Source organism: Galeopterus variegatus, unplaced genomic scaffold (genome assembly GCF_000696425.1).
Source record: "Galeopterus variegatus unplaced genomic scaffold, G_variegatus-3.0.2 Scaffold997, whole genome shotgun sequence".
Taxonomy (NCBI): Eukaryota; Metazoa; Chordata; class Mammalia; order Dermoptera; family Cynocephalidae; genus Galeopterus; species Galeopterus variegatus.
Window position 1 is genome coordinate 201599 of NW_007727108.1, and position 25450 is coordinate 227048.

Below are 25450 nucleotides of genomic sequence, written 5' to 3' on the forward strand. Positions count from 1 at the left end.
TAATTGTACCATGTAAAAAAACAGACCAGAATAAAAATTAATCCAAGTGCTATCAGTAATTATGTTTGGTTATGGGATTCTGAGCATATTCTTCTTTCTCTACTTTCTAAATTTTATTGTGGAATTATAACTGTGGCAAAAACAGCAAATAAAAATTTAAATCACATGAACATTTGCTGAGATATATAAATAAAAAGTTTAATAACATACATAATAATAGCTATTGCACAGTACAATAATTGGGGATGAAAAGTCAGTGATTCACATAAAATATTAGCAGTTAATTATCTTATATATTCAAGCCACATTTTAAATTTCTTTTTATAATATTAATTCTCTAACATGTAAATATGTTTGATTTACCCCCACCTCAGATAAAAGTGACAAATCTTTGGCCAGGTAACCATAAAAAACACATTTAGCTTGTTACCTGATTCCTGTCCCCACCTCCTAAGATATAGCAGGCTAGAGGTAGCAGAAACCCTGGCTCCAGCTATGAATGTTGATTCTATAGAGATAATGAGATCCCAGCATGAAGCAGTGACAAAAACCTTGTAGCTAAGAGATGGAATTAGCCAGGTTAGTAAACCTGTGCTCAAACTGGATACGTTCTAGAACTGAAAGTTACTATAATTAAAAAATAAATAAATAAATCAGTAACTACCAGGAATGGACTTCAATTGGTGATCTTTAGGACTCATTCTTCTCAGGAAAAAGGGAAGAGAAATATTACAGTCCTTTCTGATTCAGGCTTCTTTTTCCTACACTGTAAATTACCTGAAGTAGCTTCAAAATGAACCTGACACTTATGATTTCAAGATTCAGGACAGCTTCTCTTCTTCCCCACACAGCTCCCCACAGACAATATCTGAAATGCCTTTGTAAGGAAATAAAATTTTCATTTATAGTTGAAGATAAAAGGCTTAAAATATAATTGACAAAGAAAAATAAAACATCAGTATGAATGTAAAATATCATATAAAATATTAGATTCTTTCCTGTTTGAATACAGGGAAAGAATTATAAAGCAGGGAGATAATTGATGCTTTAAGTGGGTCAAAACAAAGACTTGAAAGGAGAAAAGTAAGGAGACTAGAAAGCAAAACTAAACGCAAAATTTTCCTAAATCACAATTCTACTTTCAACTGATTAGCATGCATGTGTTTTCTTTATATAATCCCAAAGATTGAGTCTAGTGTGGCTGCTTCAGGTCCATAGCAAGATTCTCAGAGTAACTTAAGATGAACCAGGTTCAGTGTTGCTTGTTCCAGATGTTCTGTCTCTGAAAGTAACACCAGGGTATGTTATAGAAAAACATGACTGTACTACTTCAAAAGATTAGGAATAGATAAGAAAGAAATTGCCTAGGACCAGCTTTTAAAGCAAAAAAAAAAAATTACTTCTAGAAAATTTTAACTTCAAATTTTCTTTCAGTAATAAGCATAAAATGAAAATGAGCTATTCAAAATAAATCAGTGTATACTAGAATGTTAATTTATTACCTCAGGGATTTAAAATAACAAAATCTCATTCCTTTTATTTCTAAGAAAATATTAACCACCATAGGCTTTTTTAAGGGTCTTAGTGTCTATTCCATTGCTTCTGGCATTAATTTCAAAGAAAATAGTCAAATATGGACTTTATAATTGATTTGTCAAGAAGTTTGTTTCAGAAGAAATCATTTCTAAGGTGCAAAGGTCAAATTAATGAAATTCAATCTTAATAGTGCTAGCTTCAGTTAGTACATTGGAATCAAAAGTACAGCTATGTATTCAAAGCCTTTTTCTCTGCTGAAGAGTATCATATAATATCTCATAAATTCTCAAGATCTACTTCAACACATACAGTACAATAAAGATTTTTACTCAGTAACACATGTTGTCATTTTCGTTGACAAATACTAACAAAAGCCACAGGACTTCTTATTCAACTATTACTATTTAATAAGAAATATACTTTGATGACAAGCAGACTCATTTGTAAAAATTGCAAGCTGGAAGCAGCACTGACAGCGTGGAATCTTCTATGTCATCCTAATGTACTCCTATGACTCAGAAAGAGTAGAACATGGAAACAAATTCAACAGAAACAAATGCGACCACCCAGGAAGCATTTTTAACAGAAAGTACAAGCTGTTCTAAATCATAAATAGTAAAAAGTTAACAATTTCTATTTTAGGGTTATAGCACCCAAATAATACTTCCTAATGGTTTTGCTAGGTGAGGAGGAAAACTTTACTACATCACAAAGCCAACTCAGGTTGACTACTTCAAAAGGATGAGAAAAAGAGATTAGCTAATTCTATCCAAAGAGGCTCAAAATGATCATAGGATAAAGGGATATTTATGAAATTAGAGAGCATGTATTACCCACATACATTAACTTAGAGCCAATGCATGCAGTTTTAAAATATACAGTGTTGCAACAAAGGGTGTAAAAGAGAAGAAGGCTATAAAGTAATGTAAGCAGAATGCAGAGCTTGTTCTCCTTATTTTTTCCATAAAAACTTTAGTCACCCCCTATCACTTCATCTAAGTGAAAATGTGTGTGTGTGTTTATATTTAATGTTTGTTTGTGTATTTATTAAACATTTATCTTCCAGGTTCCTTTCTGTTCCTAGAGTTATCTAAAGCATTAAGCTGGGAGGCCTTGTCCAAAGCATCCCTAGACCTGAACAGATTATTTTAGCAGATTGGACACAGCACAGAGGGAGCACTGCTCACCTTTTCCCTAAAAATTTGATGGCCTCTGAAGCTACAACTAAATTCTCTTTGAGTTTTCATGCAATGAACCCTGTCTACAGCACAAGATTAAGATGCAGACCTCAAATTTTATCTTGCATTTATTACATATGAAGCAACATTAAAAAATGTTTATTATATCTTAAGACAAAAAGATAAATATTTTCCCATCAGAGGAGCTTTACTTGGGAAATTTTATTTCATTTAGCTGTCTAACTTATTTCTTAATTCTTGAGGAATTTAGACATTTAGTGACCTTTGATTACCTTTAATCTGTAAGTTTCTTACCCTTTAAATGATGTATGTCTGCCATCTGATATGATATGTTGTTCTGTAGTTTAACCTGAAAAAAAAGTAAGTTTTCATTTTACTAAAGAATGTAGTTTTGTTCATATTTACTTTTTTTTGGTCACATTCGCTTTTGAGCTTGATCATAAATGCAATGAAAGACTGGTTATTTAGACCCCACATCTTTCCAAAAAGAATTAGATGCAAATTCTGATTTTGTAATGCTTATTTTAAATTTTCACAAGAATATTCATTTTACTTGATATACAATATAACAACTTTCAAAAGTTTTAAAGTTTGAGACTTCCAGTCTAGATGGCAGAATAGACAGTCCCCAGTATCACTTTCTCCCACAAATCAACCAATTTACAACTATAAAAAAGCAACAACATCCAAGCTGGGGCCACTAGAGCTCAAGGGAAGAGGAGAGACCTATGGAGTGCATGAAGGCGGGAGAAGCCACAATGAGAGAGAAGCCACAAAGAAAGAAAGAAAAAACCTCTCTGACCATTTCAAGCCCGGGCCGCTTCCAGGCTGCAGCTGCTGAGCACACAGAGCAGGAGCAGGCAAAAGCCACAGCTGTGCCCTTCAGATGAAGTTGCTTGGAGGCAGCAGGGGAGAAGAGGACCTTGGTGGCTCCCAGGCCAGCAATACCACTAATACAGTTCCCGTGGACCCACATAGGAGCGAGGAGCCACAACAACTGAAAAAAAGGAGCCACTCGGAGGCCGGTGAGTCATTACAAGGGACCAGCGCATGGCCTGTCCCATGGGAAGTGTTTGGAGCACAAGTGGTGGGAGAGACAGGCCCACCAGCAGAACACGGGCACAGCAAGGACAGCCAACCCACCCCCAATCAGCATAGGACCTCAGAGGAGACTGGTCAGGAATATAAAATTGCATGGGGTGCAGTTTGATGAAAAGACTGAGGTCCAGACCAGAGTTTCTACACAATCCCAGTGCACCAGCTCAAGTACTGGTCCTCACAGAAAGTTCCTTAATTTTAGAAGTAAGCAAAGGACAACATAATTAGTTCCAGCGCAGAGTTTAAGTGGTGGGAACAGCAAATAATCCAACACAGAACTGAAAGAAAAAACAAAGTACCCACAACCAGAGACAAAGTTTGATATTGACTAGAAAAGGTCTCATTTCACCAAAGAACACCTATAACACCTAGAAGGACTGGAAGTCCCCTGGGCTACCAAGCCAAAAAGAGGGGAGGGCCGGTACTCAGCAATGCCCCCCCCACAACCAGTCCCAAGGGTGGGGGACCAAAGCCTCAGCCACACCCCTCAACATGTGCAAACAGCTCAGACACGACCACCAAGCTGCAGCAAGAAGGGACCTCCAAGATGCAGCAAGAAGGGCCCCGGGTTTCCGAGCTGGGGTGGTGGGGGGCGAGGGCTTTTGTCACACCCCCCTGACATCTGCGCCCAGCCCAGCAATGACCAAGCCACGGCTGGAAGCCCCCCAGTCTCCCCTGTGGGAATGAGGGGGGTGACACAGGCCTCAATCCCGCCCTTCCTCTTTCCTCCTTCTTCCACCCCATTTCTTTCCCCTTTCCCCTCTCCCTCTCCCTCCCAACTGCTCTACAACAACATCCTAGAATGTAAAAAATAATATAAAATTATTTTCTTTAAAAAAAGTTTTAAAGTTTGAGTTGAACATCACTTAATGTTTTTTCAAAATCTTTCAGAAGAGACCTCTAACTCTTTATCAAGAAAAGAATTGTCTGAATCATTTAAAGTCAAATCTGAAGTAATTAATGTTTATCAGCTCCCATAGAATGACACAGTATCCTGTGCAGTATCCTATCCAGGACTCAGAGCTGTGGTCACTGTCCTTTAGGAGCCAGTATACAAGAACACTAAAAACTTAAAAGAGTACCAAAACATGATTCAAATTTAGGCTTACCACTCCATTTAAAAATTAAACCAAGGCCTTGGATAAGCCAGGACTACGTACACAAAGAACCACTGTGTCTCAATTCTTGTCTTTTTTTTTTTTGTCTTTTTCCGTGTCCGGCAACGGATCGCAACCCTCAGTGTTGCCCCCGTACCGGACCAGGGACCGGCAACGGGATCGCAACCCTCGGTGTTGCCCCCGCGTCTCGCTCAGCCAGTGAGCGGGAACCGGTCTGTATGTGGGATCCGAACCCTCGGGCGGGAGTGCCGCCACGCTTCCCAAGCGGCGCACTATCCAGTGCGCCACCGGGCTGGCCCTCAATTCTTGACTTACACAAATTTCACCTAATTGTAAAATGTAACTACAAATGGGTTCTCTTTTCTACCTCAAGGTAATTTCAACAGGCACAGGCAGATTCATACTGATCTGAAGCAGCACTATGGGTGGCAAAATGATTATGATAAATACCACCTCAATCTCTAAAGAACATGTAAAAAATTTTTATTTTGATATAGATTCACAGGAAATTGCAAAAATAGCAAAGAGAGGTTCCACGTACACTTCACACAGTTTCCCCCAATGAGTAAATCTTGTATTACTGCAGTATAACATCAAAACCAGGAAACTGACATTGGTACAATGTGTATATATAGTTCTATATCATTTTATCATATGTGAAGATTCGTGTAACCACCATCACAATCAAGATACAGAACTATTCCATCATCACAAAGATCACCCTCATGCTGTCCTTCCTAGTCACACCCATACCCTCTACCATCCAATGTCAAGCTACTGGATGGGAGAGTATAAAATAAGAAAACATGAGAGCAGTCAAATCTGAATTAGTCATTGAAGGCCAGGTAAAACTTTAAACAGGTGGAAAAAGGCATTTCAGATAGAGATGACATAAAAAAAAAAAAGATACAGAGGCAAGAAAGTATGGAGTATACATGAAGTCTCCACCAAAGTACTATTTGACTAAGCACACGATATAGGGGAAAGAATAGTAGAAAAGGATAGACAGAGACCACGGAGGGCCCTTCAGCTCAAGGTAGAGTCTATTCTTCAATCTGAGAGCCCGTGACTTTCTAATTTAAAATGAAAGTTGCTCCATAAACAGATAACAGATGAAAGCAGAACAGCTGTAGTTGAAGCAGGAGTAGGAGCCCAGAGTCCCTCTTTCTTTTCCCCTAGAGTCCTGGGGGCTTTAAAAAATGAAGTTTAAAATATAAGGCTGATATTCAGTGATCAAAAAGGAATGAAATACTAGTACATGATACAACATGGATGAGCTTCGAAAACATTATAAGTGAAATAAGCTAAGTAAAAGAAGCCAGTTGCAAAATTACAAGTTAAGTGAAAGAAGCCAATTGCAAAAAAAAAAAAAATTGCTTGTCTGATTCCATTTATGTGAAACGTATAGAACAGGCAAATCCATAGAGACAGAAAGTAAATTAGTGGTTTCCAGAGGCTGGGGGGAGGAGGGAATGAGGAGTGACTTCTAAATGTGCACAGGGTCTCCTGTTGGGGTGATAAAATATTCTGGAATTAGTGGTGATGGTTGCCCTACACTGCGAATCCACTAAAAACCACTGAATTATACACTTTATAAGGGTGAACTTTATGGTATGATTTATATCTCAAATTTTAAAATGAAAAACATAAAAATACTAAGGGTATTATGGGGGCACCATACAGGAAACTGGGGATAAAACAATGAACAAACATTATGCACTCAAAAAGCTTATAATTTAGGAGAGGCAGTCAAGTAAATAGGCAATTATAATATAGTAAATGTATCATTGGGTTCTATAGACATGGTGGGAGAACTTAGCAGAAGCACTTTAATCCAACCTTGGGGGAGTGAGTACAGGCTTCTGGAGATGATGATTATGGTTGAAATGAGTCCTGCAGGAGGAGTAGTGTTTAGCCAGGTGGTAGTAGGGAGAGGGTAAGGAAGTAAGATACTCAAGGCACGTGTCAAAACTCAGAGGTACCCCATATGGGCCAGTTGTCAAAAAAAAAAAAAAAAGTTAGAAGTGAAAAACACTGAACATTCTAGGAATTTCAAGCAGTTCCACGTAGCTGGAACAGAGAATTAGGGGAAAGTGGTAAGAAATATGGCTAGAAAGGCAAGCAAGGTCCATATTATGAAGGGTCTTGCCAAGGAATATGGATATATCTTGTAGGCTATGGTCAACCTTTAAAAGCAAGGTAGTGAAATCCAATTTGCAATTGTGAAAAGTCAATCTGGCTACAGTGTGAAGAGTAGACCAGAGGGGGCAAGACTAGAAGAAGGAAGACCAGGTAGGAGACTGCTGCCATATTATAAGTGAGACAAAATGTTGGTCTAAGCCATGGGTGGGCAAACTATGGCCTGTGAGCCTGTATTTTTAAGGATGGCAAGCTAAGGTTACATTTTTTAAATGGTTAGGGGAAAAAAACAAAAGACTCTGTAATACATGAATTGTATGAAATATAAATTTCAGTGTCTATAAACAAAGTTTTATGGGAAAACAGCCACACCAACTTGTTTACATATTGTCTATAGCTGCTTTGGAGCTATAGTGCTTATGACAGCTACATGGCCTGCAAAGCCTAAAGTATTTACTATCTGGTCTTTCATAGAAAAAGTCTGCCAACTCCTGATCTAAACTAATAGTTAGAGAACAGAGAAGTAAATATATGTGACAAATATTAAATGGGAAGAATGAATAGTCTTGCAGATTGACTAGGTACAGGGGTAAAAGAAGGATGATATTTGGATTTCTAAATAGTGGAACTAAATGAATAAGGATACAATTCTCTGTAATAGCGAAATCCAGAAAGAGAAACTGATCTGGGGTGGGGGAAAGAAGCAGAGAAATGATTTTTTCAGATTTGAATTTGAACTTTTTTGACATACCCAAAAAGAGATCTTCAGTAGGCAGCTGGACATACAGGTCTGGAGCTTGAATGATGATTTCAGAGTCACTAGCATACAAATGGTAATCAAAGCCATGGGAATGAGATCACTGAGGGAAAGTTGCAGGGGCAGCAGAAAAAACTGACACCAACAACTATTTAATCAGTTGATCACTAAGAACTGTTTTCTAATAACCTCCAATTAGCCTATGTTCACTTTCCCATGTCCTTTATTTTTATGATCAAATTTCTTTTTGTATGTTTCCCCTCCAAAGAATTTACCCATCCTTTATTCTTCTTTTCAACAAGTTTGCATTACTTTGGTTTTTTATCCATTTTTATGATGCTATGCCAACTTCTCTGTACTCTATTTTAAGCCTGCTTCTGAAATTGCTAGAGGGATGCTATTCTTTTTTTTTTTTTTTTTTTCCTTTTTGTCTTTTTTCGTGACCGGTAACGGGATCGCAACCCTCGGTGTCGCGCCCGTACGGGGGACTGGCAACGGGATTGCAACCCTCGGTGTTGCACCCGCACCGCGCTCAGCCAGTGAGCGGGAACTGGTCTCCACATGGGATCTGAACCCTCGGCGGGAGCGCCGCCGCGCTCCCAAGCGGCGCACTCTCCAGTGCGCCACCGGGCCGGCCCGAGGGATGCTATTCTTGAATACTAAGCTATAAGTGGCCTCAGCTTCCCTAGACTGTCTCTTTTATAGCCTTATACTTAAAAAAATGTTTAGTGAAGGAGGGGAAATTCAATCTACAGACTACAAAAATAGTAAAGGATTATATGGGTAGTATTGCTTTATTCTTCTTATCACTTTAGTTTTCTCTTCAATCTTCCTTATTAAGAATAGAGATGTTGGTTTTAACGGCTTATATACAAGGGTACTTCAAAAGGTTCATGGAAAAATAGAATTAAAAGATAATACAAATCTTTCCAAAAACACTTTGAAGTACCCTCACATAAAGTCCTCACATTTCAAAAACTGCTCTGGAACAATATATTTTATATGGTGTTACAGAGGAAAATCAGGGCTGGCCAATTAGTTCAGCTGGTAAAGCATGGTGCTGACAACACCAAGGTCAAGGATTTGGTTCCCCATACTAGCCAGCCACCCAACTAAAAAAAAGAGAGAGAGAAAAGTCTTATCTTATCTAAATAAAAGCCTTTTCTTAATCCAAGCATACTAAATATATTTCCCACCCCATTCCTTTGCCATGTCTGGTGATTTTTCAGTCAGCTTCTCACATCCCATTTATGGCATATTGTTCCCTTGGCATCTCACATTCTCTATTATTCCTGTCAATCTTTCCAGCAGGATTCTCGCAAAGATCTTATATTCAGTGTTTAGTTCCCAATTTCTCTCACTTCTTAACACTAGTTTCATCTCATCTTCCATATGCCTTTGAACAGAGGTGCCGAGGATTTGCTCAATGATCTTACAGAGCCCAACTGCCAGGCCATTAAACCCAGAAGTTCCCTTCCCTCCGAGAAGTTCCCTTCCCTCCGAGAAGTTCCCTTCCCTCTCAGCAATTTTATTATTTTGCTAACTTTTTTTTCTTTTTCTTTTTTCTGACAGCTGTCCAGTACAGGGAATATTTTGCTCACTTTTAGAATCTAGATGTCTGCTGCTAAATTATTTGCTCTTCTTTTTGAGGCTACATTATTATAGCCATATGACTCCCTTCTCTCCAAACGAATACCTCACCCCCAAAATTCTTACCTACCTCCTAAAACAGCTTGATAAAAAATTCCTCCAATATTCTTCCTTCAATATTGCCTTTTTAAGGAAATCTGAATGTGTTTTCACCTACTGTAACATTCCCTTGTATTCTTCTTGCAAAATCTAAGAACTGTGAAGCAATGACTTAATTTTGGCCCTAATTTTATGTTTTCTACCACGTTGAGGCTGTTTATAAAGACTTCTCTAATTTGGTTTTTCATCTTTAATATTTGTTCCAATTTTTTCAACTTTTTTTCTTTTCTTTCATGCTTTTCATTAATCATTTCTGCATATAGAGAGGTCTCTTTAGCTCTTTAACTCCTTTGGCTATAACCCTTCCTGTGAGAGCCTTCACTTCTTTTAATACCTCACCATTCCATCACCTTCAAAAGGAAGCTTAATTTCCCTTTTAATTATTCCTCATCATAGTTTTAATTTCTTTGTGTTCTAACAGAAATTTGCTTATCCTCCAAACGACTCTGCCAAAACTTCCCAGCTGTTGGGAAATTAATTTGAGTTTTCACTACTGCATGATTATTACCACACTTTGCCATATATACTCTTCCGTTGAACTGGCAATGCTACAGGAATACCCTTGAACAACTGCAGGGGTTAGGGGTGCTGAACTGTCCCACAGTACAAAGTTCACATATAACTTTCCTCCAGTTGCAGCTATGCCAGGAACCCAAGTATGTGAAAAGTTAGCTCTCTGAATACCTGGTTCCACATCTGTGGTTCTGTATCCACAGGTTCCACATCTGCAGATTCAACTGACCTCACATCAAAAAAAAAAATCCATGTATAAGTGGACCCATGCAGTTCAAACTCATGTTGTTAAAGAGTTTGTAGTACTTACACTTTTTTCTAAGTATATTCCAGACAAGTAACAGTACAAAAACTCTAAGAAGTATTATTTAATGCTTATTGTACAAAAAGCATTCTTATTGTTTCATTTTTTGGTTACTTTCAGACTTCTTCCAAGGTATCTTTATTTATAATATGTAAAAAAAAAAAAACAAAAAAAACAAATAATTAATTATTTTCTCTTTCAAATTTCTTTGGGGATGAGAGATAGGTATGTGTAAAGAAAGAGAAAGAAAGATGGATAGATACACTCATAAACACAGCCCATCCCTTGCCTAATTTACATCTATGGTCAGATAGACTCCAACCCAGATTTCAATGTATCCTTCAAAAATGTGCAATGCTTAAAATAGCTAGCTCCAGAGTCTACTAGGAAGAGACTCATATTCAGTCCTTCCAAAACCTTTTTTAATCACATGCAGTCCTATTTCCAATAAGAATGTCACCTTGTTTCTTTTCTATCCCCAATGTTTACCAGAAATGAGAATTCCATGAGAACAGGAACTGTCTCTCACATTCATACCTGCCTGTCCAATGTCTGGCATACTACATAACACCCATAAACACTGAATAAATGTTTGTGGAATAACTCCTCTGTCTTCTGTGTCCCACACTCTTTGTACTACATATTGTCCTACCTTAAATTATATCTTATCCATATTTGTATAATTTTATATTCTTCAAGTTCTTTTGAAGTTCGCTCATTTATTTCTCCTTGTTATCACCTTCACTGCCTTAGGCTTTATGTTACTTCTCCCTTTCTGTAATACTGTTTCTCTGGGATTTGGAGTTCATCTATGATGGGCCAATTACCATTGCTGTCTTTGGCCTTTTCCATATTAGTCTCTTACACTGTGTTTACTCTCTGTCCTGAGACCTCTTCTCGTCTCTCTTCTGAAGTATATGCTCTTTATCTCTTTTTCTCAGCAAGAATTACCTTCTGATATTTTCCTGTAGCACTTCTTGTTCATCCTCAGATACGCCATCTATTTTCCTCTAATCTTTCTTCCCCCAATACCTAAAACTTCATCTTTATTTTATTTTATTTTATTTATTTTATTTTTTTGTCTTTTGTCTTTTTCCGTGTCCGGCAACGGATGGCAACCCTCAGTGTTGCCCCCGTACCGGACCGGGGACCGGCAACAGGATCTCAACCCTCGGTGTTGCTCCCGCGCCTCGCTCAGCCAGTGAGCGGGAACCGGTCTGTATGTGGGATCCGAACCCTCGGGCGGGAGTGCCGCTGCGCTTCCCAAGCGGTGCACTATCCAGTGCGCCACCGGGCCGGCCTTTTTTTTTTTTTTTTTTTTTTTTTTGTATCATCTTTATTTTTCTACCAGCTCTTTCTGAAGGTCTTTTAATGCTTTCCTTATCCCACGTGCCTTCTCTAATTAACTTTGGCCACTGTTACCACCTCAGTTGCTCCGCTTCTCTTTTCATTTGGGGACCCTGAAAATGGCTCTGCTGTGCCTGCTTTACTTTCATTATGGCCTGTTCTTGGGCAATCAGCACAACTATGACCATTTATTCCAAGGGTTATATACAACTGGATTTTTACAGATGTTATTTCTGTCTTTTTCTCCACACCAGAAACATTTTTCTTGACTATATTTCATACTCAGATGATTTCTAGAGACAATTCTACCTTCTGTAACATAACTGCCAAACCTGACTGATGCTCAGAATCACCTGGGAGATTTTAAAAAACACATACTCTTTCCTCCTCACCGCCTAGTGTGATTCAGTAGTCTGGTAATGGCCCAGGAATCTTTATTTTAAAAAGCTCAGGTGATTCTGATAAGCAGCTAGGTTTAGCGATCACTCATATAGTATGTCTTTGGCTAGCACCTATCCAGCTGGATCAAAATGGAATACTGTTAATAATAACTAATGGGTATTAAATGCTTATGTTGTACCAGGTCCTGTGCTAAATGCTTTACAAGAAATATCTCATTTAATCCTTACAATTGCCCTAGGAGGTAAGCACAGTTATCTCCATTTCACAGATCAAGAAATTGTGCCCTAGGTCATATACCTACAGCATGTTCTGGATATTCTCCCAAGCAGTCCCAGTGTAATCTGTGCCCATGACTACTGTGTATATACTAAATCTGGTAGGTGATTAACTTTTTTTTTTCTCACTCCTTTTACATTTCACATCATTCTAAACACACCTGCAACTTTTACTTGATCTGTTAAAGAATTACTGTGTCTCTTGAAGCAAGTTTTAGTATATGCTATATCCAGTTACATTTTTAAAGAGAATAAAAAAGGTCTTTGGTCTTGGTTCACAATAAAGAATACCACAAAGTTTTTTCATTCACTCATTCATCTTATTAAAAAAATGTATTTTATTGTGGTGCTCATTTATTATTTATTCAATCAGTCATTTATAAAGCATTTACTGAGTACCCATTATGTGGTAGGACTGGGGATACAAAGTATTTGGTATCCATTCATTCCATCAGCCAGTCACAAGGAAACATTTGTTGAACACATACTAAGTGACAGACATTGTGCAAGTCCTAAAGGTATAGCAAAATACAAGAAAGAAGAAAGAGTCCTGGTTAAAGGATACACATTTTGGAGTCATCAGAGTAAAAAATGTAACTAAAGTTTTATGAGTGAACATGTTTACTTAGAAGCGACTAGAATACAAAGAGAAGAGGATCTCAGAAAACTATGAACTATAATTCTTAATGATGAATAGAGGTAAAGCCAGCAAAGCAGACTAAGAAGTAAACTGAGAGAGAGAATCTGGTGCCATGGAAACAAAGAGCATACAGTGCTGAGAAAAAGATGCTGAGATATCAGTAGTAAGAGAAAATGCAGATGTGAACAAAGAACTCTCTTTTCAAGAAATTTGACTGGAAGGGAAAAGGACGAATCAAAAGTTTTTTTGTTTTTTGGGTTTTGTTAAGAGAGAACAGCTACATTACTATATATAATTTATTAACTTAGTAGTTTAGTCTCTCAATATTTAGCAAATTTGTTTAAAACTTACTACTCCCATTGGCTTATAATGACATTAATATAAATGCATAATTTCAAAGTCAACATTCCTTTCACTGTAAACATAAAACTTCTTAAAAGGTAGTTGTGGGCTAGGGGACAGTAATAACTGGATACTGGGATAGCACTGTTGAAAGCCAAAGAGACTGGCCGACTTGGAAAGGCATAAACTCTATATATACACTTTCAGTATGCTACTATTTCCCACATTTTTTGCTATTACATACTTATCTCATAATGTGGTATAAATCATTCTCACAAATTTGAAAAAGACAGTCAAGATGAATACATTTTCATCTTCACTTCAAAATAAACCTTTTAAATGAAAAAGAAGTTCCTCGTGTTTGTTACATCTGTTCAAAAGATGGATTTAAATATTTTCTTCACTACATGTACAATTTTTTCACCCTATCTTAGTGCCTCATTACATTCAGTTTGGCAATAAGACTTCTAGTGCTTTATTTAAAAATGCATTCAATAGATTACAAGATAGTTAAATCTGCACTTGAATCCTTCTTAAGACACTGAATTATAACACAGTCCAAAAAACGTATGACCATTCATCAACACCTCTGGAACCTGTCAATTTTGGCAGCAAATAATCTTACATGTGCATATAATTCAAACATAAACTTTGTGGGGAGGGAGTGTAAAAAACTTCAACTCTAATGCTGCCCAGATGGTTACATGAAAAGATTAATATTACTAACAGGAAAAGTCAAACTATTTTAAGGACTATTTTCTATGTCATTACAACAATTTTGCAAAACAAAGATAAGCAAGAGCCTGTGCTAATACATTTTTCCTGCAGTGTAATATAATTGTGAATATGAGGTATAATCTGTAAGCAACTAATACAAATATAAATAGGTATAAGCTACAACTAAATCAGAGTCTGGTCAAAAGCTCCCCAGCTAAAGTAGTTTGGGGAGAGGATTAAGGGAAACAGGCAGGTGGGGACAGGGCAGGTTTCCAGTGGGAACTTCATTTACATTCCTTATCATTATCATCATCTTGTATGCAATCATCCACTGTTGCAGAAAGGTAAATCCTTTCCAAGTATGCTAGCATATAATATACTTTATGTAACATAGTAAGATTATTTAAGTATTACTAATGCTTCATTTGCATTTATATTTCGATATATACATACTCCTATATGCAAATCAAAAACTATAAACAGAATTTTAAAATATTTTTATCTTATTTCGGCAAAGTTAAGATGGAACTATGCACTATAGAACTTTCTAGAACATCTATACTTAGGGGTAAAACCAAAGAAAAACATTACTACCTTTTTTTTTTTTTTACTATCTTTAGTAAATGGCTTGTGTGAAACCTCAAGCTCACTCATCTTTTTATAGATGGGTTTATTTGATGAGGATTGTGATCTAATGATTGTTTGGCAGCAATTTACCAAACTGTAAATTCTTTTATTAACAAGTACATTTGTCCATTTCTGTTGCTTATAACAAAACATCTGAAACTGGGTAATTTGTCTTTTTTTTTTTTTTTAAAAAAGATGACCGGTAAGGGGATCTTAACCCTTGACTTGGTGTTGTCAGCACCACGCTCAGCCAGTGAGCAAACTGGCCATCCCTATATGGGATCCGAACCCGGGGCCTTGGTGTTATCAGCACCGCACTCTCCTGAGTGAGCCACGGGCCGGCCCTGAAACTGGGTAATTTGTAAGAAAACAAATTTATTGCCTACAGTTTTGGAGGCTGGGAAGTTCAAAGTCCAGGGAACACATCTGGTGAGAGCTTTCTTTGGTGGTGACTTCAGTGACACTGGGTATCACATTGCAAAATGGCAGAGCAGAGAGAGACCCTCCTCATCCACTCTCTTTAAAGCCACCAGAACCACTCCCATTATTCCAAGGAAGGATCAATCTGTTCATGAGGGTGCAGTCCTCACAATCCAATCACCTCTCCAAGGCCCCACCTTCCAACTACCACAATAGGATTTCCTACCCTCTTAACACTGTCACAGTGGGGACCAAGCCTCCAAAACATTAAACTCTGGGGGACACATTCAATTCATAATAACAGGCATTATAAACAGTTAACACTAATCTTATTTGAAAACCATGAGTGCCATACCAGTGAATATACAGCTCATGAATAACTTAAATATTTCCTATTTTAAAAGGCAACACATAGCATACAAAAACATATACTAAACAAAGAAGCTATAATATGGATACATGATTAATGTATCTAAAATGATATACATACAGTACATAATTAATGTTAATTATGTGATTTTTTCTATATGATTCCTTCATGCTTTACTTTCTCCAGAAACTGAATTCTGAACTTCCTCTTCTAAAACTGGTACAATCATCCATATTTTTCTTACCGTGGTCCTTATTTCTTTTACTCTTTTCTTGTATATCTTTTTGCAAACTGCTTGAAATTTATTGTAGAAAGAGTTAAATACCCAACATAACAAACTTTTTCCTTTTATTAATTCCTTCTTGGGACAGAAGCTTTTTTTCCTTTTTGTATATTTTACTTTAAAAAATTTTGAAATAGCAAAATGTTAAAGGTAGTACATTCTTGGTAAAAATAAAAGTTTGTGGGCCGGCCCGGTGGCGCACTGGATAGTGCGCCGCTTGGGAAGCGCGGCAGCGCTCCCGTCCGAGGGTTCGGATCCCACGTACAGACCGGCTCCCGCTCACTGGCTGAGCGAGGCGCGGGAGCAACGCCGAGGCTTGCGATCCTGTCACCGGTCCCCGGTCCGGTACGGGGGCAACACTGAGGGTTGCGATCCGTTGCCGGACACGGAAAAAAGACAAAAAGACAAAAAAATAAATAAATAAATAAATAAAAAATAAAAGTTTGTGAAAAAAATAAAAATAAAAAAATAAAATTGGTACAATTGGGTTATCTTTGGACATCAAATTATATTTCCTCACAAATTTGTACAGTGATGATACAAAAATGTTTCATTTTCATATTTATCAAATATCTGCCAGTGACGAAAATAAGCATGTGAAAATATTCTGTAAATCCTACAGCATACTGATTCTAGTTGTGCTATAGATGATTCCTTTATGCTAACCCTGCTGGGAAAATATTGCTATTCAGAAGACATACAGCATCATCAAGTATGTGTCTAGTATAGTCTACAGCAGGATACTCTATTGGAGTTTCATGAGCTGTACAAAGAAAAATCCGTTGTTTAGTTGCTGTCATTTGCATACAAGTATATGGATGGCATTCACTCTGAAGATTGAAGAAAATCAATTTAGCTCAAGGCAAAATTGCCTTAAACGTTCATGCTTCCATACACATTTGTCTTGGCCTTCAGGTGGTTCAAGAATTTTGTCAATATTGCAGCAATCTGCCCTTATATTCTGTTGAATATACTGCTGAACAGCTAATGTACTGTCCATTTCATCATAGGATTCATCAGGCCAGTTATAGAAATCCTGCGCCTTGGTGCCTGGTCTGTTCCACCTCAGCACTGCTGTCGCCTCCACCATGACCATAGTGCCAGAGTCTCTCAAGTATTTTTTAGATGCTGAAGAGCAAGTATAGACACAGAGACTGAATGAATGTAAGTGGAAGACTGAATTAACACTAGCACAAGGTCCTTGCAAAGGTGGAGGAGATGGGATCCGGAGAACAAGTAGAGAGGCTGGCCCTGGAGAAAGGTTGAACCTTCTTTTATTCTAACAAAGAGGAAAGACAGATGTAGGTAGACCTGCAGATTTGGTAGTAAAAGTTGTATCAGTCCAATTCTTGGTCAAGCAAGAGACAAGATCACCTACTGAGCTTGAGGAAGGCGAAAAGGAGCTTAAATGGGGGAGGGGGAGGGTCAGAGGAGGGCAGAAATTTGAAAGTTATTGGAAAGGATGTGTTGCCTGGAGAAATGTAATTTATAAGGGGCTGTTGAAAACTCAGTTGAGTTTGCTGATCATAAATTTCTACAAGTCTGGTTATATAATTTTCTCCAGCTGTGCTTGAAATAGGCATGTAAAATAGAATATAATGGCAAGAAATTAAAATGAAACAATGGACCACGGAATCTTAGCTGGGTAGGGAGGAAAGTAAAGAACAAATACAGCTGCTAGAAAGGACAAAGTGAAGGATTAGAGGTCCAGATGACACTGAAGAACAAATATAGTTTGTTCAGCAGTTCTAATATCTTTTTTGATGTATTTTCCCAAGAATATGCAATCAATACTGCACAAAGAGTTGCAGGTAAGGAAAGACTGGTTATGTAGAAAACCAACAGCATAGTACTTAAAAGAACAGGCCCTATGGTCAATTGCCTGGATCTGAGTTTTGAATCCACCGCTTACTAGTTCTATTACCTTGGACATATGGCCTAACTTCTCTGTGCTTTAGTTTCTTTATCTATAAAGTGAGATTATCTGACTCATAGGGTTGTTAAAGAATTACATCTGAGGTAACAAAGTGTTTGTAATACTGCCCAGCACATGGTAAGGGTTCAATAAACATTAGCTATTATTATTATGTAAAACAGTAGAATGTCTTCTTACTGTTTCCAATATGTAGCATGGTAGTCTCCAAAAGTGGCCTTTTTGGCTAAAACAAAACATTGAGAATCTCACAGAAATTCCCAATGTCTTACTTCTTACTTTGTTCCCAATTAATTACTTTTTTTAAAATTGAGATATATTTGAGAATTAAACATTGTACATATTCAAGGTATACAATTTGATATATATATTACATTGGGAAATAATTACCTCAAACCAACATTGCGAAATAATTACCTCAAACTAACATACCACCACCTCAGATAGTTATTACTTTGTGTGTTTGGGGTGGTGGGGTGGGTGAGAACACAAGATCTTCTCTCTCAGCAAATTTCAAATACACAATATTAATTATAGACACATTGTTGTACATTAGATCTCCAGAACCTAATTCCTCTTGCATTACTGAAACTTTGTACCCATTCACCTACAACTCCCTATTTCCCCTTCTCCTCCAGCCCCTGGTAATCATCTTTTGGATATATACCCAGAAGTGGGATTGCTGGATCATAAGGTAGTTCTACTTTTTTTTTTTTTTTTAAGGAAACTCCATACTGTTTTCCACAGTGGCTATACCAATTTACATTCCCACCAACAAAGCACAAGGATTCCCCTTTCTCCACATCTTTGTCAACATTTGTTATCTTTCATCTTTCTGCCAATCACCATTCTAACAAATATGAGGTAATATCTCATTGTAATTTTGATTTGCATTTCCCTGATGACTAGTGATGTTGAGCACTTTTTCATATACCTGTTGACCATTCGTATGTTATTTTTTCTTTTTTTTTTCCTTTTTGTCTTTTTTACTGACCAGTAACGGGATCGCAACCCTCGGTGTCGTGCCCGTACCGGGGACCGGCAACAGGATCGCAACCCTCGGTGTTGCGCCCGCACCACGCTCAGCCAGTGAGCGGGAACCGGTCTCCACATGGGATCCGAACCCTCGGCGGGAGCGCCGCCACACTCCCAGGCGGCGCACTCTCCAGTGCGCCACCGGGCCGGCCCCATTCGTATGTTTTCTTTTGAGAAATGTCTATTCAGGTCCTTTGCACATTTTTTAAATGGGTTGTTTTTGCTATCAAATCATACAAGTTCCTTATATATTTTGGATATTAACCCCTTATCAAATATGTGGTTTGCAAATATTTTCTCCCATTCTGTAGGTTGACTTTTCACTCTGTTGATTGTTTTCTTTCCTATACAAAAGCTTTTCAGTTTGATGTAATCTCATTTGTCTGTTTTTGTTTTTGTGGCCTGTGCTTTTATGTCATACAAACCAATGTAATGAAGCTTTTCTCCCATATTTTCTTCTATTAGTTTCTTATTTTCAGATTTTATATTTAAGTCTTTAATCCATTTTGAGTTGATTTTTATATATGGTACGAGATAGGGTAAAATTTCATTTCTCTGCATGTGGATATCCAGTTTGCCCAAGACCATTTATTGAAGAGACTATCCTTTCTTCATTTTGTGTTCATAGCACCCTTGTCAAAGATCAGCTAACTATAGACATGTGGATTTATTTCTGGGCTCTCTATTCTTCTATTAATAACAATATTAATTCTTCCAATCCATGAACATGAAATATCTTCCCATTCATCTGTACCTTAATTTTATTCATTAATGTTTTATAATTTTCAGTGTACAGGTCTTTCACTTCTTTGGTTACATTTATTCCTAAATATTTTATTCTCATTGTGAATGAGATTATTTTCTTAATTTCCTTTTCTGATAGCTCATTGTTTGTGAACAGAAACACAATTTATATCTTGGTCTCATACTCTGTAACTCTGCCAAATTTTTTAGTTCTAACAGTTTTTTATTGTTGTTGTTGAGTCCCAATTCCTTTTTGATAGCTGAGAGCTAATTGTCTTATAAGTAAGTACATTTTGAATTATTTTCTCCTAAATGCCTCCACTGAAGTTTCATTATATCCCCCAAAACCGAGTTAATGATTTTATCCCCCTAAAGAATGTCATCTATACACTGTGAACTTTTTCTAAATCATTCCTAAAAATGATAATAATATGACTGCCTTGGATTGAATGTCCCGCTAAAACTTAATTCCCACTGTAACTGTTGAGGGTGGAAATCCTCTTATGGTAACTGAAAGGTGAGGCCTTGAAGAGCTGATTAGATTGTAGGACCAAGCCACAGTGAATGGATTAATAATGGTGGTCAGGAGTGTGGTTCTGAGAGCTTTAAAAGGAGAGCATGTGAGAGTCTCCTTCTCTGTTCCACCATTTTCTTCCATGTGAGACCCCTGCATTGCTGTAAAGCTACCACCAAAGAAGACCCTCACCAGATGTGTTCCCGAGACTTTGAACTTCTCAGCCTCTGAAACTGTAAGTGATAAATTTCATTTTCTTATAAATCGCCCCTTTCCAAGTATTTCATTATAAGCAACAGAAACAGTCTAATACAATAACTAATCCCCAAACTGACCCCTACATTTCCCACTATGTATAATTCTCCACCTAAAAAAAAAAAATCATTTGTATAGCATAAAAACTACCAGATTAGATGTCAGAAGACCTAGGTTTTACTTCGTTCCAACATCAAGTACTAGTCATGAGATAAGAGGCAAATCACTTTCAAAAGCTTTAGTTTTCTCATCTATAAAATGGGAACTGTAAGCCCTACCTACCTTACAGTTTAATTATAAATATCAAATTAACAAGCATTTCAAATGTATTCTCGATTCTTGCTGCCATTATTTTAAATTTAGGCAGGCCCTTAGTTCTTGCCTAAACTGTTACAGTAACTTATTTTCTAACTGATCTTTTTTTTTTTTTGTCCTTTTTGTGACCGGTAAGGGGATCAACCCTTGGCTTGGTGTCGCCCGCATTGCGCTCAGCCAGTGAGCGCACTGGACATCCCTATATAGGATCCGAACCTTTGGCGGGAGCGCCGCTGCGCTCCCAAGTGCCGCACTCTCCCGAGTGCGCCATGGGGCCGGCCCAAACTGATCTTGATTTCAATTTCATTTCTCTGCAATCATCCTCCACCCACATACATACATAATTATCTTTTCAAAATAAATTTTATTATATTGTTCTCATCTTCTTAGAGGGTGAAATAAAACTCCTTAGTATGACATCTAAGGCTTTTAAGAGTCTTGCTCTAGAGAACCCAGAAATAAATCATCACATACATGGTCAACTGATTTTCAACAAGGATGTCAAAACCATTCAATGGAGAAAGAAGTGAAATTGATATCCATGTGCAAAATAATTTAGTTAGACCCTTACTTCACACCATACAGGAAAATTAACTCGAAGACCGAAAACTATAAAAGTCTTAGAAAAAAACATAGGAGAAAATCTTCATGACCTTGGATTTCATAATCGTTTCTTAAATTTGACACCAAAAGCACAGGCAACTAAAGAAAAAACAGATAAAATTGAACTTCAACAAAATTAAAAACTTTTGTGCATCAAAGGACGTTATCAGCAGAGTGAAAAGACAACCCACAAAATGGGAGATATATGCAAATCATGTACCTGATAAGAGTTGAATATCTAGAATAAACACAGAACTACAGCTCAACAACAAAAAAACAAACAACCCAATTTAAAAATGGGCAAAAAACTTAGACATTTTTCCAAAGGAGATAAAAATGGCCAAGAAGCACATAAGAAGATATTCAGCATCATTAGTCATTAGAGAAATACAAATTGAAACCAAAACTGGATGCCATTTCACACAAAACAAAATGTCTACTATTACAAAAAAGGAAAAGATAATGGGCTGGCCGGTTAGCTCAGCTGGATCACAGGTTTGGATTCCTAGACCAGCCAGCTGCTAAAAAAAAAGAGAGAATATTTCAGAGTCAACAGTGGAAAAAATAGTTTGAAAAAAAGGGAGGGATGGGGATAACATGTTGGCAAGAATGTGGAGAAACTGGATCCCTTGTGCACTGTGCAAATTTACAATGGTGCAGCCACTGTGGAAAGAGTTTGGTGATTACCCAGAAAATTAAATATAGAATATGACTCAACAATTCCACTCCTAGATATATACCCAAAAGAACTGAAACTAGGGACTCAAACAGATATTTGGGGCCGGCCCAGTGGCGCACTCGGTAGAGTGCGGCACTTGGGAGTGCGGCGGCGCTCCCGCTGAGGGTTCAGATCCCATATAGAGACCAGTCCGCTCACTGGTTGAGCGCGGTGCGGGCGCAACACCGAGGGTTGCGGTCCCGTTGCCGGTCGCGGTACGGGTGCGACACTGAGGGTTGCGATCCCGTTACCGGTCACGAAAAAAGACAAAAAGGAAAAAATAAAAATAAAAAAAATTTTACAAAAAACCAAAAAAAACCTAGGGACTCAAACAGATATTTGTACACCAACATTCCTAGGAGCATTACTCACAATAACCAAAAGGTGGAAACAACTCAAGCATCCATCAACAGACAAATGGATAAACAAAATGTGGCATATACATACAATGGAATATTATTCAGCCATAAAGAGAAATGAAGTTTTGATACATGCTATAATGTTGGGCCCATTTTTAGGCGCAAACATTATCTGTGAGCCACATGGTGCCTATGGGTGGAGGATGAAGATGGCGCCCGCGGGAAGTAAGGGAGGCATAACCCAAGATAGCTCAAAAACGTTTTTATAGGTCCTCCAGTATTTCCGCACTCGTGAACCCTGTGTGATCGCTATGCTCAACATGTTAGTACAAAATGCATGCCGCATGATCCTTTAATTGATTGGTTAGTTCATGGAAAGCCCCTACTTGCTTGCTTGTATAAATTGCAGTGTAACGGCAATAAAGTGGAACTGCCCTGACAGAACCCCTGCCGCGTCTGAGTGTCTCTTTCATGGGGCTGGGTTGGCAGGCAGCAGGCTCACTTTTCCCCAAGATCCCTCGGTCCCAACACCGGGGGTAATCCTGTCGGCTCCTTCTCCTTCTGGGTGTGCGGGAGGACCCCTGGCACGCCCCCGCACTATAACATGGATGAAGCTTGAAAACATTAAGCTAAGTGAAATAAGCTAGACACAAAAGGACAAATAGTGTACGATTCCACTAATATGAAGTATTTAGAATAGACAAATTCATAAAGACAGAAAGTAGAATAGAGGTTATCTGGGGCTGGAGGGAAAAGGAATGGGAAGATATTGTTTAATGGGCAGAGTTTTTATCTGGGATGGTGAAAAAGTTCTGGAAATAGTGGTGATGGTTACACAGCACTGGAATGTACTTAATGCCACTGAATTATACACTTAAAAACAGTAAATTTTATGTTAAAACATTAAATTTTATGTTATATATTTTACCACAATAAAATAATAATAATAATAATAATAAACAGCCTGGCCCCAAATACCTTTATCTCAACCACAATTTCCCCCACTTCTCACTGCCATGTATCTTACATTTCACACTCTTATTCTACTGTTTGATCTTCTGTGAAGGTGCAACGTACTTTCAAGTTTTCCCGGCTTCATTAATGTTCCTTCTGTCCTTACCCCTTTCTAATTTTGTTGAACTATTAAAGATCACCTCTTAAGTGAAATCCTGTCTTTTCTGACTTCTTGAAGAAGTTAATCAATTGTTCATTTGTACTCTCAAATCCATTTGAAAGTAGCAATACTGTAGTATATAAACATGCGTTATGAATTTCTTCTGTATGTGTACTCCCATGAAACTAATCCCAAGGTTTTCTTCTCTTCATTTAAATGCTAAATTGAATCAGAAGAATATTATTTCATTTCCAAATGAACAAAATACTACTCTAGGTCTACTATCATACATTTCAAAGAAAAGATGTATTCTATATACTAGAAAGATAATGGTTGATAATAGGTGTTTTTACACCGGAATTTTTTTTTTTCCTTTTTGTCTTTTTTCGTGACCAGTAATGGGATCGCAACCCTCAGTGTCGCGCCCGCACCGCGCTCAACCAGTGAGCAGACCGGTCTCTATATGGGATCCGAACCCTCAGCGGGAGCGCCGCCGCACTCCCAAGCACTGCACTCTACCGAGTGCACCACCGGGCGGCCCATACACCGGAATATTTTGATCATGTCTTCCCAAAAAGGTAATCAAACATGTGGATAATATCTGTGGTAGCCTCAGCACATATTTATGCATGGTTTGATTCAAGCACCAGTGCAAACTGCTGAATCAATCACCAATTATTTACTGACTTCACACATAGGAAATAGTACCAAATACGTAGTGTTTACAACATTTAGACTACATTTTTATAGTCAAGAAATGCACAATATATAGTTGGAAGACAAGAAAAAAAACAGATCCAATATAAACATGTAGATATGGTCATTCACTCAATAATTATTTATTAACTGGGTACGAATCAGGTACCCAATTACATATGCAGATTAAGAGATAGGATCTCTGCCCTCAAGAATCTTAAATATTTATCAAGTAATGTTATTCCAGAAACTGTGGAATTATAAAGATGAATAGGACATAGCCCTGTCTGGCTCACAAACTAGTTATGAAGAGGCAATTACAAATAAATAATTATAGCAACATGGTAAGTACTTTAGGCCTTTACAAGATCCAAGATACAGAAGAGACCTGGGAAAGTCAGGGAAGGCTTATAAAGGAGGTGCTGTTTGAAGAGACTTTTAAAAGATAATCAAGGGTTTGCCAAATAAGCAAAAAGGAAGGGAAGGAAAGTGAATGAGGCATAGGCATGAAAGCATGAAATAGCAAGGTACATCTAAAGGTGACCGAATGTTAAGAATCGAAGGAATGCAGAATAAGAGAAGAGGCTGAAAGCATAAGCAGAGCTTAGGTCATGAAGGAACGTTATGCCAAGGAATTTGAAACTTATGCTGTAGGCAACAAGGGCATAAAGTTCAAATGGAACCAACTAATTTAAATTCATTCGCCCAGTGCAGCTGAAGCAAATTACACAACCAAGAAACGGGTAGAATTATTAATTCATTTTCAACCCTTAAGTGGCAGAGACAATACTGTCCCTAACCTTACTATAATACCCATTCTCCACAATTCCTTTTCTTTTCTTTTTGTTGTTGTTTGTTTCTTTGGCAGCTGGCTGTTATGGGGATCCTAACTCTTGACCTTGGTGTTATCAGCACCGTGCTCTCTCAAGTGAGCCACCAGCTAGCCCACAACTCCTGTTTTTAATCTAACAATTCTCCTCAAACTTCCAATCTACCCCCTCACTTCATTCCACATCATTCTTAGTAGAAGACCAGGTATCCTACTTCACAAAGAAAGCAGAAGACATTCAAACAGGAACAACCCCATCAAATCTATAAAACTACCCACATGTGCACTTATCAGTACTTATTTTGCCAGACTTCTCAGCAGCAATTAACACTGATGACTCTTTTCAAAACTAAACACCTTTTCCCTTGGCCTACATGACACCCAGTATCCTATTTTCTCCTTCTCTCTCTTGCTACTCTTATTGATCATTTAAGCCTACTCCTCCTCTATATACTTTTACATGCTGCAAGGTCTGATTATATATGAGGGTATTTCAAAA

General features: G+C 37.8%; 1 protein-coding gene and 1 pseudogene across 2 annotated transcripts in view; both read right to left on the bottom strand.

Annotated features, from left to right (window-relative positions):
- Positions 1–25450, bottom strand: part of CASC4 (cancer susceptibility candidate 4) — a 105504-nt gene that overhangs the window by 66060 nt on the left and 13994 nt on the right. For both annotated transcript variants that reach the window (XM_008574101.1, XM_008574100.1), the window contains exon 2: positions 3030–3084. In XM_008574101.1, the coding sequence (XP_008572323.1) occupies positions 3030–3084 (55 nt within the window). The remainder of the gene's footprint in view (positions 1–3029; positions 3085–25450) is intronic.
- LOC103591619 lies at positions 15720–16932 on the bottom strand (annotated as a pseudogene).